Raw genomic sequence first — 16,153 nt, 5'->3', positions numbered from 1 at the left:
TAAATATCACAGATAAGTATTTGCATTACAACATGTTTTATGGTTATGAAGTATTTTCGTAATCGGATACCGTAAAGATTGCTTCGGAACAAATAAGGAGGCCCGAAGTGCGCAAGTACGGACGCGCTATTATTTCAACCTGCCGAGCAACAGCGATGTAATTAAAATAAAAAAACAATTTCACCATTACGTTGGAGTAATAGTCATACATTAATAGTTAGTATATGTTTATAGTGCAGCAACATATGTCCCGTTGAAAGAACGTATATAAGTTCGTTAAAAGGACAATACTTCAGTCTACCAATCAGTGATCAGGACCACTTATCAGGTGAGCACTGATTGGCTGATTTGTCTTCTTGTTGACGACGAATAAATGTTTATGAATCATAGATTACTTTCGGCAAAAGGAATCGTAATATATATTTGTTATTAGTAATTTAATATATACTTCATTCAATCTTCATTTAAAAAATTGTATTCAATAGATTCTAACAATAAAAACCGGTAATATTTTTTAATTTACCAAGAAATTTCGTAAGTATTACTCCTACTTAAAGATTTTTATAACCTGCAGTGCATGATTCGTTAATACAGTAGAATAAACTTAAATAATAGGGAACGAAACGGGCTCAACAGTTCAAACATGAGAACAATCAATCTTCAAATAAAATTGTTGACTTCCCCGGGCTTATTAGTACTTGTACTGTATTTTCATATGCAATTTCGGTGCTAAAGGAAAACATCACAATGAACCTTCAACACATGATGTTCTGTTGGACTACATAATGTGTAATTATAAAAATAAAACTCCCACGAATACCTTTTAAAATGACATAGGATAGATTCAATTAATATGATAAATGTGAAATAACACTTACCTACTATTACGTCTACTAAGTAGACTGGATTGATACCTTTATAATGAAATCAATTTGTCATAGGTGTAGTCAGTTAGTTTGATTATATTTGCTTTATTTGCACAAATATGATAAAAAAGTAATATGCAAACACTTCTTAAATAGAATCTCTAAAAAAACTACTCCTAGTCTAGTGGATACAAGGCCGCAGACCCTGAGACTAGGTTCAACCCTCAGGTTGGCTCGATAAGCAGTTTTAGACTTTTTATTTCTAAAAATTCTTAGTAGCAATTCGGTATCTGAAAGTTGCAAGGGTTACAAGGGTATATTCCAGCACCTCAGAAAGCACTCCTTGTGCCTAAATTAGATTCGGTTGTTTCATCAGATACAATTGACTTATGTACTGTGTTTTTGCACAAACTTGTCCTCTATTATATGTGCTACGTAGACCAATCTCTCGAGTGTATTTCTTAACAATAGCTTAACTTCACATGAAAGAGAAAAAAGGCAAATATGTATTTGCATTCAGTCAGACAGATTCAGTCAATAGCATTTCACCACAATTGTATTTTTTTTATAAATAATGGTATTTGCGATATTTGCGAATAGATCAAGAAAAGGCGATATCACTACTAGAACATAGCAAGCCAAGTGAAGTGCTGAGGTTAGACTGACGTCCGAAATTGGCGCGAAATACTTCATTATATTTATTGAGTTCTTCTGCTGAAAAGTTCTCAGTCGACCCAAAGTCTGGCGTAATCTTTCGTATATTTCTCTTCTAGGTCTTATCTGTAAGAATATTAATATTCGTATAATCTCTGGTTATTGTTATAAGTAGTAGTTGAGCTTAAAATAAAAATATCCAAATATTTTTTATTCAAGAAATTCAGCTGTTACTCCTTTCCACCATATTGATTACAGATTATGTCGGTAAAGAGCAATTACATGGATACCGAGTTCACGTTTTTTTCTATATAATCTTGTATTGTGTAGTATGCCGCGTTTATTACTGTTTATTTTGACATGAGCTTTAATTTTTTTATGCCTTTCCTAGTTTTGTCAGTTTTATAGATCCTTCGAGTTATCGCCTCGAAAGAATAGATACTTGAGTTTACGCCTATAATCAGCACTGTAAAATTTAACCATCTTTCATATTTATATAATAAGTTTGATTTTTTGATACTTTATTTCGCTACATTATGTTTCAGAGTAATTGTAACGAAACCTATTTAAATATGTAACTAAAAATTGTGCCAAAAGCGGGTTCGGCATTAGCTCAAGAGTATGCGATGGAACTTGCAATGTTGACACAATGTGATGTTGACACAATGAATGTAATCCGATTGTCACGTAACTATGACACGCTGTTTGGCGTAGGCCAACAGAGACAATGTTCCAAAAAACGTATCTCTTCCTATGCGTGTCCTTCATTGTAAAACTTTAATTAGATCATTATTCTATCCAACTAGTTTTTTTGTATACGTAAGTCTCCGTCCTAGCTTTTAATTTAGAAATAAAAACATTTCATACACAGTATGCTCTTATAATTTGCTCTAAGATCGTAAGAATTAGTAACTTATCATACGTTGCTACACTGTTTCCACTACGACTAATCAAATAACAGTAAAACAAAGTTTTACTGTTTGATGGTAAAGTTACTTGTACCACCTACACTTTCATGAAACAATACTATCACTAAGACCATTAAGGTCATATGCTAATTTGCGTTTCAGATTAAACAATCACCTTACTATCATGGTACCATCACGCTTTTGGCGGCTAGAATAGACTAATTTTATATTATATAATTATAAAAATATTATAACAGATCATTCAATAACTGAAAGGATTGTATTTACAATCGTTGCGCGCGTACTATTGAGTTCAGGTTGAATCAAAATCAATTTGCGGTATTGCAACACTCCGTGCATATCACTAAGTCATAATATTTACGTGAATCACTTGAATTAAATCTATAATATAATTTACGATCGATTAAAATAGAACTAAGCTAATATTATCTTGGGCTTATTTATTAAATCATAATTTTGATAACCTGAAAGAAAATTGAACACTTCCACTGTAATACAAGCGGCACTTATAACTAATGGCACTATTGAGGTTATGGGGTCTGTCACCGCATAGGTCAAGAAAGCCCGCAGCCGGCGCAGGCGCAAGAGGGAGATCGGGTGGAGCGGCGCTTCGGACGGCGTGGGCGCCCGTTTGTTTACGCAGCGCACAGTCCGCGCCGCGCCGAGCCGAGCGCCGCCGCTCGAGCGCACCCTATATTCAGTTCACGGCCGCTCTATTACCGGACGTCTATTTCGGCGCATAATATTTCGAACGGTGCGGAGGAACGTTCAGTTTCGCGCGGGCAGGTGCGCGCGCCGAGGCCGAGAGATGCGGCGAGGGACCCGCGCGCGCCCCTGACGCCGGCATGGAGCGCCGCCGCCCCGCGCGCCTCGACCTCGCCGACCCCATGACCAAGACCGTGCGCCGCCGGGACAAGCCGCGCGAGCGATGGCTGCTGACGCGCAAGACCTGGAAGTATATGTCCGATGCCGGTCGCCGGCTGATCCCGGATGGAGCGCAGAATCGCGCTGAGGATGTTCCTCGTATCGAAGCATATTTTCAGGAGGTTTGTCAGAGGGAGCCGCGCTTTTTACTATGGCGGAAGAGCTCTTACCCTGGCGTACTAGCGAGGCCACGCCGTAAAAAAAGAGCCCGCGGCGGTTCGGTGCGAGCACGCTCGCCGTCCGATGACGTACCTCCGCCACCCGCGAGACCCACCGAGCTGTTTATTCCGCACACTTCGGGTGGTCGCTTTGACATAGCAAAGCTTAGGCGAGAATTTTTCGCGGCGCCGCCGCCATCTCCTCCGTCGACTGGATTTTCGTCATCTAGTGCGACATTCAATAATGCATTCAAAAATACATCTTCTCGTTCAGTGCGATCAGAAGACGATGATGGAGTGTTAGTTGATTTACTACGCAAGTACCTGAAAATTGAGGACGACAAAGGGCCGCCGCGACTATCCGAATCCGAGGAACTTTTGCACGCGTTGCGAAATTACCTTAAGCGTCAGTCGGAGCGCGGGCCCACTGAGTCCGATAGTGATCCTGCACAGAGAATACTGCACGAGAACCTTGGAAGGTACTATCATCGAACATCTAACAGAGACAATACAGTGCAAGATTTGTTAAATGATAGGAATTTGTTAAAAAAACTGTATAATGATCTTCGTAAGACTAAGCCGTATCGCGGGGGTAGAGGCGGTGCTGGGTCGCCCGGATTTGGAACGTTCAGCGGGTTCAGTGCGACAAACTCGCGTTCTGTGTTTCGGGGTCGAGGTGTTGGTGGTTCGAGGTTCAATGATGAGGACTATTTACAAACGCCACCGATGTCTCCTCCGCCACTTATTGAGGTTTTCGGTGAATCGTTGGAAGATAAACTTGTGGATGTCGGTACGCAAACTCTTCCTATTTCGGAAGACGTTTTACAGGAGATGGAACGCGCTTACAGGGAGAAATTGGAAGCTGCAACGGTTCCTACTAGCCCGACGAGCCCGCCGCCGGAGAGGCGGCCGCGGCGCCGGTCGAGTGTCGACCACGACGACGTCTCTCAGTCAGTAAGCGACACGATCAAGCGATACTTGAGAATGGCGCGGAAGAAGAGTGTAGATGCCGAAAAGACTGATCGCTTCAAGCGTATTAATTACGACAAAAATTTACGGAATATCAAACCTCGTCAGCCCGGAGAGGTAGATGATGACGGGCCTAACAAGGGTTGCCAAACAGAGGAAGGATGGATTTTGACGTACAGAGACTTGCAATTTGCTTCAGTGGCTTCCACACCTACTTCGCCACCGTCACCATCTCAGTCACACTCGTTTTTGTCAACCCTATTGGGTAGAAATGCAACAACAGTGGCTCCCCCTGCAGGTGGCATGCAGAAGTCTCGGTCTTCAAGCAGCGTTGTGCAGAGCGTCAGCAAGCGGCTGTGGCGCACCCGAAGCCGGTCTTCCAGTCGCGTTGCAGCCGCCTGGACTCCTCAGGTCAGTCGCAATGCATTCTGTTAAAATCTAGAACAACATTGACATTACATATCAACTGTCATAATTTTATACTGTTTTGTTTAGGAGCATGATTAGGAATTGATGACTAATCTTACGCTAATTTTAGAGAACGCCATCCAAAAAACTAAAGACTGTTGAAAAATATCATGACACAAACACTCATCCTTCAACACGTAGCCTAAATACCAAATGTATGAGAAAAATTACACTCCTATTTATTATATTTTTTGTAAATTAGTAAAAATATTTATTCATTTTGTTTGACAAACTGAATTGTTTGGCGTAAAAATTTTCTGATATACTTAATTTTCCAACGAAAAGTTTTGTTATATAGGCACACTCTGTTAACGCTTTTTAAGGTTAACTTATGAATGTCATAACTACATCCGTAGCACACGTAGCCCTTCGTAGCATTGCGTTACGTAGGCTTGTAGCCTTACAGGGCACTTTTATAAGTTGAGCAATTCCTTTAAGATTAACATATTTTATACGAATTTGTCATTTTCTTAATGATTTTATTTTTAATAGGGATTTAATTTATAAAGTTTAATCATTATATTTCGAATAATTATTGAATTCTCAGTAAAATCTGCATTCCGAACCGATGGCTCCCCTTAATATAGTTTGTTAAAAAGTGCTTGTAAGAGCATTCTCGAATGAAGTATATTTTGATTTTTAAATACTTGAATACGTGACGATACCATTAGTATAACAAATATTTTTCTGTATTTTGCTATATAATACAGCTATTTCACTTGATGATATGACTCAATGCAATCCCGTTAAGTACACCAATTCGCCATATATAATACGCCTAAACAGCAATGTTTGTGCAAATGTCATCGACCCAGTGTAACTACATCAGGGTCCTAACACCTTAATTTCCAAAATTGGTAGCTCATTTATATCACATTAACACCAATAACATTGTCTAAAGGCTGTGGTTACCCGGCAAAAAACTCAGTAATTACTCTTTCACAATATTTAAAAACACAGTCATGTTAGTTAAATTACACAATTATAAAATAAATTCCGTCTGTAAGTCATCAAGTGTTAGCTCCATGCTTTTATCATCTACATATATGTACATATTTTTTTTTAAATTAATGGAATTTATAAAACAGCAAATTTAAAAACATACGTGGAATTTTGTTATAGAAACGTATACCTTGGCCCAAGAAGATAAATTTGAGTAGATTTTTATCATTGCCTACGGTCATTAAGATGTGTTTCGGTGATATGAGGAAAAGCTATCCTAAATCACACAAAACTAATCAGTCTTGAGACTTTTTAACATGATCAAAACATATTCCATAGGAATCAAGGATAGGCAATATTTCTATTTACCCTATATTTTTTTTTCTTTAAGGTCATCGTCAGTCCACCTACCAATGACATAAATATGATGAATGATCATCATCATTCATTCATTTTGGCTACAGTACCCTAAGAAATATTAATCTTTCCTCCAATACTCCAATTTGCGACTTGCCTCAGGAATTAAACTAAAACCATTGTGCCTGTGATTAAACTGATATCACCCATCCTTCAAATTAGAATACAATAATTTAGTGTTGCTGTTTAGCGGTACAATATACATATAAGGTGTACCCAGTACCCAGACGGGCTTACAAAGCCCTAAAGCCTAAGTTATTGCTTCTAGTGGGTAATAAACTGCCGTATAATTATTTTTGTTAGCCATTATTATATGAAGATGCTATTACAAAATTGAAGTTATTATAAAATATAATTAAATCTGTTCATCTCTACTAATACTATAAATATGAAAGTATCTCTGTCTGCCTGACTGTTGGTCTTTCACGACCAAATCACTGAACCGAATATGATGAAATTTGGTATGAAGCAAACTTAAGCTCCAAGGAAGGACATCGGATGCTTTTTTGCATAACACATGAAAACAAACCCCTAAAACGCGGACGAAGACTAGTTTAATAATAATATACAATTTTGAACGCTTTCGGGGATTACTTTAAAAACAAGACTAACTCTTTGCTGTCGTTCAATAGGAACAATTAGTTTTTGTAATTAACTATACTCTCTCTATCTATATAATATTTATGCTCCATCTCATATACTAAATTCGTATGTTGATTGGTAATCTTTAAACCGCTTGAGCGACTGCTATCGAATTCACGCAATATATTGGTTTTGTTGAGATGATTTGCGATACATAATATTCATTAAATATAAAACAACATTCAACAACAACAACAGTCCCCCGGCCGCGTCTGCTCTCTGTATGTTCGCGATAAACTCCGAATTTACAGAACTTATTTTAATTTGATTTGAATAATAGACAGAGGGATTCCTAATGAAGGTTTTTAAGTAAACAAATTGCAATATGACGGCAATTGATAAACATGTCGGATAAAACAAAAAATATATAAATGAGACGAAAAACTATAAAAAATAACTCATGCCCAACCTTGCGAAGCTTGTGACGCTAATATATAATATAATAAACCGTTTCTTCTTGCTGGAGGCTGCTTTCCGAAAGGTATTATTTAAATATCGACGATTCAAAATCTCGTATTGTTCCAGCTGGGCTTAGGCTATGAACTTTATCACTTCACTTTAATAATGCTGATTTTCTTTTCGACATATTGTGATAAACGGATATATCCACCACTGAGCAAGAATGCATTAAGATAAAAAAAAAATATTATACTTGAGCACTGGATCATTTTAGTACATCCTATTACATTTTTGGTCATAATTTTAAGTAAATTATATTAATTGAACGATAATAAAATCGTATGCCTAAGTTAGTATCTCTAAAAATGATTCAAATGTTTAATATTATAAATCGAATTAGTCTTTCTCGCGGAATTTCTAATATTCATCATTGCGAGGCGCATTTGGTAGCGCTATTTATCACTCACGTAGGAAGTTGCACGTGTTAGGCGGGTCTAGATCCAGCTGATAGCCGTGTTGTTTACTGCTTTAGTTTCTGAGCGCTTATGAGTAAATAAGCGAAAAGGCAATTACACGGTTTATTTTAATAACCAATTACTGTGCAATTAAATCGAGTAATATTTGAATGATTTTTGAAAATAGAACATGTCATAATCACGTGCTTGTGGACCATTCTGAGTTCTGTGTATCTGTTGAAGTTATAAGACAGTGTGATTGCTATTGCTTGAGAAATGCATATGCAGCTTTGTAGGTTTAGTGGCTAATTTGTAAGACTACATACTCTAAGATCCTATGCTCAAATACATGTATTAGCAATTAAATGTAGATAGAGCGAGATGAGATTCTCTGTTAAGTTATTCTCAGGAATATCTTGAGAAAGAAAGTTAGCAGCATCACAATCCGGCTGCATGTAAAGCAAGTGAATCCGTTTTCTAACCATCGGATTATTTGAGTGCATTTAGAAACTTTTTTCTTTTTGGCTTTTATTAATGCAAAAAGTCACAAATTATTTCGTCAATGTATATAGGGATTGATCGGTACGGTCGAGATTACAGGCTCAAATTTTGATTTAGAAACTCATTGATCAACACCATCTATTGACATTTATTTGAGGCACATTTTGGTCTTAACACATCTTAAAATTAGAGAAGATCCTAGGTCTACAATGACATGTTTACAGGCTGTTTATTGATTGAGCAAACACCATGATGATTCACTTGAATCCACGAGTAATGTATTATATAAACGAATTAACAAACAATAATCAAAACATTGTGTTGAACGCATTTGAATGTAATTGTTTCGTTAGGTAAATGTACGCTTTAATTATAATTGTGTAATTCATAATGTTATGAGTTATGACACATATTGATAGCATTATTGTATTAATTTTTTTATCGCTTATATTCTGTGATGAGTTTCGAATTTTTTCATACGTGATATTCAGAATTTTAGTGTTTACGTCACAGGAAAGTGGTTGCACTATTTTTTCAATGAACAGCTTTGCTTCTGTACTTAACTGTGCCGATTAACCAGAATTAGAGCCAAAACATCTCCTTTCTATAGAAGACGGACTCTTACAATAAATGTTTATCAATAATTTCGCAATTTCTCGGTGACCAACCGATCACCCCTAAAGTGATGAACACTAAGGTGATAGAATTCAGACATCTGGTTGAACGCCGCCGTACATTGGATGGGCGCTTTATTATATGCCTTATTAAATTAGTTGCCTGCCACATTTAGGTATATTGATCGTTTCGAAAAGATATATATTTTCATAAACACACAGGTCGCGGAACCAACTAGATTTAGTAAGAATTTAGGACAAATCATTGTTGGATCTTGAAAATATACATATTAAGAATATATATTTGTAGGTACAGATATCTTTTAACAGTAGTTTCGTTTTTGTCTAAGTCCAACTCATTTATCTGAACTAAAAAATTCTAATAAGTTAGCACATGACTTTAGATTTATTTGTCAAGGTAAATGTACGGTTCAATTAAAGTAAATTACGCATTTCTTTTAATCGGTGCCCAAATTGCTTTATTTTGCAATTAAGAAATACCTATGGGTTTAAAAATAGTAGAAAGATTATAGAAATATTTAAATAAACGTATAAGAAAAAAAACGTGGCGTTCTTTGTAAGTCAAATTGCATTTTTACCTATTTTTACCTTATAAAGGTATATTATATAAAAAAAAACAGTTGTTGTGTAGACCAATCCGGACGAGCGACTCATCCGATATTCTACCGTCGAACAGGAAACCATGGGATTGTTGGGTTATAAAGGGTCAGACCATCATAGGTCCCAAGGTTGGTGGAGCATTGGAAATATAAGGAGTGTTTATTATTTCTTATCAATTGTTGTTGATACATATATATTGAATAGAAATTCCCGTACGAACAAGTACATATTCAGTCCGGCTGTTTAGAAGTATATATTTTGGCCTAAAAAATAAACACTCACGCATTGCAATATCTGTTAACCTCAAAACTATTTAGACGTTAGATCCACATAGTTCTTTTCGCGCTTCGCTAAGCTACACAGCCCATAATTCTACACAAATTACACTTTCTAGAACGCGAATAAATTCACTTTTAAAACATTACTTGGAACTGGTAGAGATTGCAGTAAAAGTCGAATGTTATTTTGTTAATTTGCTATTAATATGACTGTATTTGTATTTAAAAAAAAATCACTGATTATTTTAGATGTATTTCATGACAAGATCTGTTCTTTGTACATTTAATAAACACGCTCCCAGTTCTGCACACTTGCGTTCTGATATTTGATGTTACAGCAATCATATTAATCTGGGCAATCTTAAAAAGGCTAATTCATAAATAAATAATATTAAGTAATGTCATAATGTAAATAAATAAAGCACTGATACAAAATATATTAAACCAGAAAATGCTTAGTTTTTTTAATTTAAGTCCGCGCTTTAAACCTAAAATCTTCGTTTAGTATTTACGTGTACAACTGGAATTTTATTAAGTAATTTAAAAGATCCATCTATATTATAATTCTAAACAGTTTGTGATAACAGACACTGCTGGGCTAAGGGCTCCTCTCACTTTGAGTAGAAGATTTGGAGAATATACTACCACGCTGCTCCAATGCCAACTGGCATACTTGGTGGGAGAATTTCGTTGAAATGCTTATCCCTAAGGCCAACTAATCTCTCAAAAACAATATTATTAAATTCAAATGATTATTTTTTAAATATTTTACTTCAAAATATAAAACAAATATATCACGGAATTTATTATCACTTTCTTAAGTCCAATAAGCATAATATTTAGTCACAAACTGTATAGGTATTTAGAGATATAATATATGTCATGGTTTGACTTTGATGTTGTCGAAATAGTTTATTTTTTTATCACAGTTTTCTCATGTCAACTATAACTCAATTGTTAATGAGATGACTATCTCGTCTTGATTGCGCGAGAGGCGATGAAAATTTAACACGACTGTGTTGCGGACTAGTCGTTCAATTTTGTTTATTTATTGATATGCGTTTTTTCACGGCTTTTAAATATCTAATCTAATCTAATACTAGTTACCCCGGCTTTGCTCGCGTAGAATATGTGCGTTCATGAAAGACCTCTTTGTATACCACATTTGTGTGTATTTCATACATTTAGGGGTAGAAAAACTCCTTAGTGGATGTCATGATATGTTATTTTAAATATAGTGTAGATCAACAGCCTAAAATATAAGTTGTATGCGTCATGTTATAATGACAAAACTTTCATAGGACCTTTCATCCCCCCCTTTTAACAAATTACAAACTTTTTTTCCAATAAAAAAAGGTCTATATCAATGATATTCTAATAAACAGATTTGTTATATCCATACTAAACAACAGAAAAAAGTGTGCCGCGCCGGGGACCGTTTATTTTACATTTCGTTACAAGTAAAAAGGCTATCCCTTTTACTTGATAAAAACAATAAGAAAAAGGGATAACTAGATGTTTTAATTACGCAAAACGGATTACTACGTAATTATGATGTATTATAACGTATTACTACGTAAAACGACTAAAGGCAAACTAGGACGTTTTCTAGTCTTCACTTTTTGCGCGTTAATAACATATCTGTTTACTAGAACATCATTGGCCTATTTCCCTTCTCAGGCTTTAGACTATTTATGTACCTAATTTCATTTGAATAGGTCCAGTGTTTAGGGCGTGAAAGCGAAACAGACAGGTAGTCACTTTCGCATTATAATATTAAAGTATGAGAGTATAAATCTGATAGTTCATATGAAATAAAATGTTTTTATTTAAATAAACTTATTTGGATATGTTTGGTTAATTAAACATTACGATCCTTTCGATCCGAAGGAATTAAATAATTACTCTTTTCAGAAGTATATAAAATTGCATACATTACATAAAACACTTAATGATTACGCGAGATCTTGGAATCATTTATTTCTAAGCATCTTCAGTCAGATGTCTATTCTGATAGAGATTGTTACTCTTATTTAAAACGTACACGTGGAAGTCGAACTGTATATAGGTGACCCAAATAGACTACCAATTCAAAAAAGGCATACATCCAAAATTTATCATTTTTTCAAATTAAAATTTTACAAATCTGAAAGCAGATTAGTAAATAAATCAATATTTCCCTTGGTAGGGTTATGTGCAAGCGTGTCTGCGTAGGTACCTTGCAATCTTCCTATACATATTCAATCACTAAGAAGCAATACTTTGTATTGTTGTTGTGTGCTACATCCCTGTAGTTACAACAGCAGAACACAAGAGACATATCATCTCACGTTCCGAGGTGATCATTTTTTATGTTAGGTTAATATGTCTAACAGCGCTTACATGACTTATTAAGCTTCAGGAATTACGACTAAGTAACTATCTTATTGTACTGTAACAATAACTCAGGCATGTTTTCTGGCAATGTATTTTCTAAAATTAATTCTGGAAAACTCCCTCTAACATTCGAGGCCTTACGTATTGTGTAATCCTGAATTATATAATAATATACCGATTTATCTTTTGGCTCTAACTCTAAAAAGAACAAAGTAAAAAGACACTTACTTATAAACTGTGTACCGAAAACTTAAGTCACTACTACTGATTTATCTCTTTTGGTATAATTTATCAATAATTCGAAAGAAGAAAGCCTCTAAATAACATTTAAGATAAAGCTGAAAATGAAAAGAAAAGCACTCTTATGTACAAATTCATATACTCATTGTAAGCTTTCGTTACGAGACCAAGCTTAAAACGTCGTTATTCAGTGTATGAATAAGACCATCATAGATGTTCTTGATTACAACCACAACAAATATAAAAATTGTATTCTACTTTACTTACATACCCTGTAATTAAATTGGTTGAAAACAGTACCTAACTACTAAGTTTTTGCCGGTTCTTCTCGATAGAATACACATTTCCAATCGATTGTAGCTTTACACATAATCTGACACTCTAACATGACGATTCAAATGTGTTCGTATAGTTAGCTAACTTTAAGAACGAATATTTTGATTTTGATAAAGTAACAAGATACATTACGTATGGATAGTTATTATATTACAGTTTTCTCATAAAATATATGCGAGTATCTTGTCGTTTTACGCGTTGTTATACAAATTTTGAATAAACATCAATTTAATAAAGACTTTTTGAGTCATACTGTATTTTATGCTAATTAAGTAAATTAGAACTTAAAGTGTTATAAATCAAACAAAATAAATATAAAGTATATAAAGTTAAGTTGTTTTGTTATCCGAGGGAGCTACATGATCTTAATCTTATCGGCAACGTACAAGACGCGTTCGGGTTTCTCCATTCAGGGTACTATCTTTCACAGAGATTTATATATATTCCATAGTCTGACCCACATGTTTGGAGGACATGGATTCATCTCCAAACCAATGAGAGTTTAAAGCGAATTATTTTCATTATCAATCAGAACCACAGCGCCGCCGCATGTTCAAAAATCAAAATAATCTTTATTTTATAATGATACAACATTTAATTTCAAGTTACTATATATATTGTAATGTCTACTCCATTAATTAGAAATTTAAATAGGAATTACTCGCGACTATAACTAACCAAGTCAGTTGTTTCTCATGGCTCGCGACCAATAACCTACAGACAATTTCCATATGATGTAGTGCACCATAAAAGGTTACTGACCTATTATCTCAACTCGCTGAGCTGCCAGGGTTTTAAGTTACTTACAGTGTATTATTAATTTTGTGTGAGCCCTGTCCTTCTGTAAGACGTGAAATAAATGCTCCTATTTTCTCATTTTCCCTTTGAACTTATCTTAACATTAAAAGCCCTTGACAACACAAATGTAATTTGAATAATTACATTTAAAATAGCGTTACACGCTGCAACGATCCGCTCCACTGAAACTGTGTGCGTGGGCTCGCTTTCAGACATAACATATATATCACTCGAACTGACTCACATCGTTTTTTCATTGGACGCCCAGTGACACTCTATTGTCAGTTATCTTTGTCCTTTCGAAAGGTAAATATTTAAATTATCTATATTTTGGAAATATTGTTTCTGTTATATGGCAAAGTTGATAGGTCGAAAATACAGTGGACTAATAAAAAGTATTATTTCACATTGCAAATGAACACTTAAAACGTTTGTTAATATTTTGTCCGATAAAAGTGTCCGCTCGCGATAGGTCAGGGGTTAGATTAGGTGCAAGGTATTTTCTGTACTCCTAACAACGTGTAGGTAAAATTTAATGATCGATTGAGTAGTGAAAATAAAATAGCGTCAAAAAAAAATAATCAAAATTTGTCATCCACTAATAATATTAGAACAGCAGAACCTAATGAAATAAATAATAACAGGATCACTGCTAAAAATCAAGTACTATTTTCTGTTTGTACTCGTCAAATGTAATGCAACTAAAATAAGACTTATTTATTGTTTCGTTTACAATTGATATATCGGACTAAAATTCACAATGACATCTTAAAAGCCAAACTGCTACGAAATTCAGAGTCATTAAGTCCTTAAATATATACTATCTTGACTACGTGTTACGGTGTCAAGAATACTAGCAGCCATTTCCCGTTGAATCGCAATTCCAATTCTCTGGGCTAAAAAATAAGCATCCCTCCAGACTTTTTAAAGATGTTACAAACGCATAAGGATTAAGACACACAACGCCATGCGATAAAAATCGGAAGCACAATTAATATAAACGTATTTTATTAATAAAGTTGATTACTCCTATGAAGTCTGATTCAACGATCGTTTACAGTTATTCACATAAATCGATTACGTTACAAAGAAAAACGTAAACTATAAGATTCTAAAGTCTTCCATATTTATGCAAAATGCTACACTGTCGTGACATTAATGATGGTCTGGTAACGATAACTGCTTCGCACCTTGTTTGTTTATTACTAACTGTTGCTCCTTTGATCCGAAATTGTTTGAAAAAATATTAAACGCGCGAAGTAGGCAGTTAAGAAGCTATTTCACGCTCGGTAGGCGTGTCTAACGTAATCATTTCGATATATCGGGTTATAATTTCCGTTAGATCAGCATTCGAACCGAAATCATTTTAAATAGCTTCAGATAGAACGAGATAGTATAACTATTGTTGATAGAAATCTCTTAATATAATAATCTTGAAGTCACTAATTATGAGAAGGCAAACGTTGCTATCAGTTTTTTTCCTTTATCGATATTCTTTCGCCAATTGTACTCCGATTCGAGGTGTTTCTTTCTGAAGCGGTACTATATTTTTGGCTATCAACAATTCAAATTTGATGCTTTTCTTTACGATGTTTTAAGATTTAGAATTAAGCCATTATGTATATTTAAAAAATAGGTTCTGGTCTCATTTTGAAGAGTTCCAATCGCAGATGAGAAAATTACATATGATTATTATGAAATTTACTAAATTGTTTAATTTAACCAATAATTACTTTTGAGAGCGAAAAAAATTGCGTTTGCGTATTGGTCTGTTTAGAAAGACTACTCTTATATAAAAATAAATTTAACAAAATTTAGGTAACTTGGTATCGACAAACTCCAAAAATTTCATTTGAATAATGTTTCATAATTTTGGCGCAAATGTAGCTGAGTGACTCGCAGATGAGTGACTTACAATGAAATGAAATCAAAACAAAACCTGTCATAAGTTTCGTAATTCCTAAAAAAATCTTGACAAAACCCTAGTACTAGATCTAGTACCCTAGATCTAGTACTTTATTAAATCACATAAAACTAATGATTACGAATTCATTAAATTAAAATCAGAATACTCTCTATTCAAGTATTTTAATGCACGTATTATTTTGCCACTGTTGTATCCTATACATCCAAAGTACTTTCTTTTAATTAATTGAGTTTGAATGATTGCATTGAGTGGATAGAAAACTAATTACATAATTAGATTTGTAATGAGATATATTATTTTTACTTACCTTATCTTCGATCGGTTGTAGATCTTTGTCCATGATCGTCTAGATAGGGCTAGGGTTCCACATAAAATTAAATCTACCCTAAAATTTAGTATTGTTGTATTCCGCAATATTTAGTATTGTTGTATTCCGGTTTGAAGGGTGAGTGACCCAGAGTACCTATAAGCACAAGGGATATAACATCTTAGTTCTCCAGGTTGGTGGCGCATTGATACATCATTATGTATGATTAATATCATCTTAGAGTACCAGTTTCTATTTGCAGTTGAAAACACTTACCAACAAGTGTTTTCCATACCTAACAATTGGTTATTAAAAAACAACAGGTTATTTTA

General features: G+C 34.7%; 1 protein-coding gene across 1 annotated transcript in view; it reads left to right on the top strand.

Moving 5' to 3' along the window:
* The first annotated feature begins 3,129 nt into the window (after window positions 1-3,129).
* The window catches only part of LOC124537948, a 50,977-nt gene continuing 37,953 nt past the window's right edge, over window positions 3,130-16,153 (top strand). Inside the window, exon 1 of the mRNA XM_047114938.1 lies at window positions 3,130-4,911. Coding sequence (XP_046970894.1) covers window positions 3,295-4,911 — 1,617 coding nt within the window. The 5' untranslated portion in view covers window positions 3,130-3,294. The remainder of the gene's footprint in view (window positions 4,912-16,153) is intronic.

This window comes from Vanessa cardui, chromosome 19 (assembly GCF_905220365.1).
Source record: "Vanessa cardui chromosome 19, ilVanCard2.1, whole genome shotgun sequence".
Lineage (NCBI taxonomy): Eukaryota > Metazoa > Arthropoda > Insecta > Lepidoptera > Nymphalidae > Vanessa > Vanessa cardui.
The sequence above is the reverse complement of the archived record's forward strand: the minus strand, read 5'-3'. Positions and strand labels throughout refer to the sequence as shown.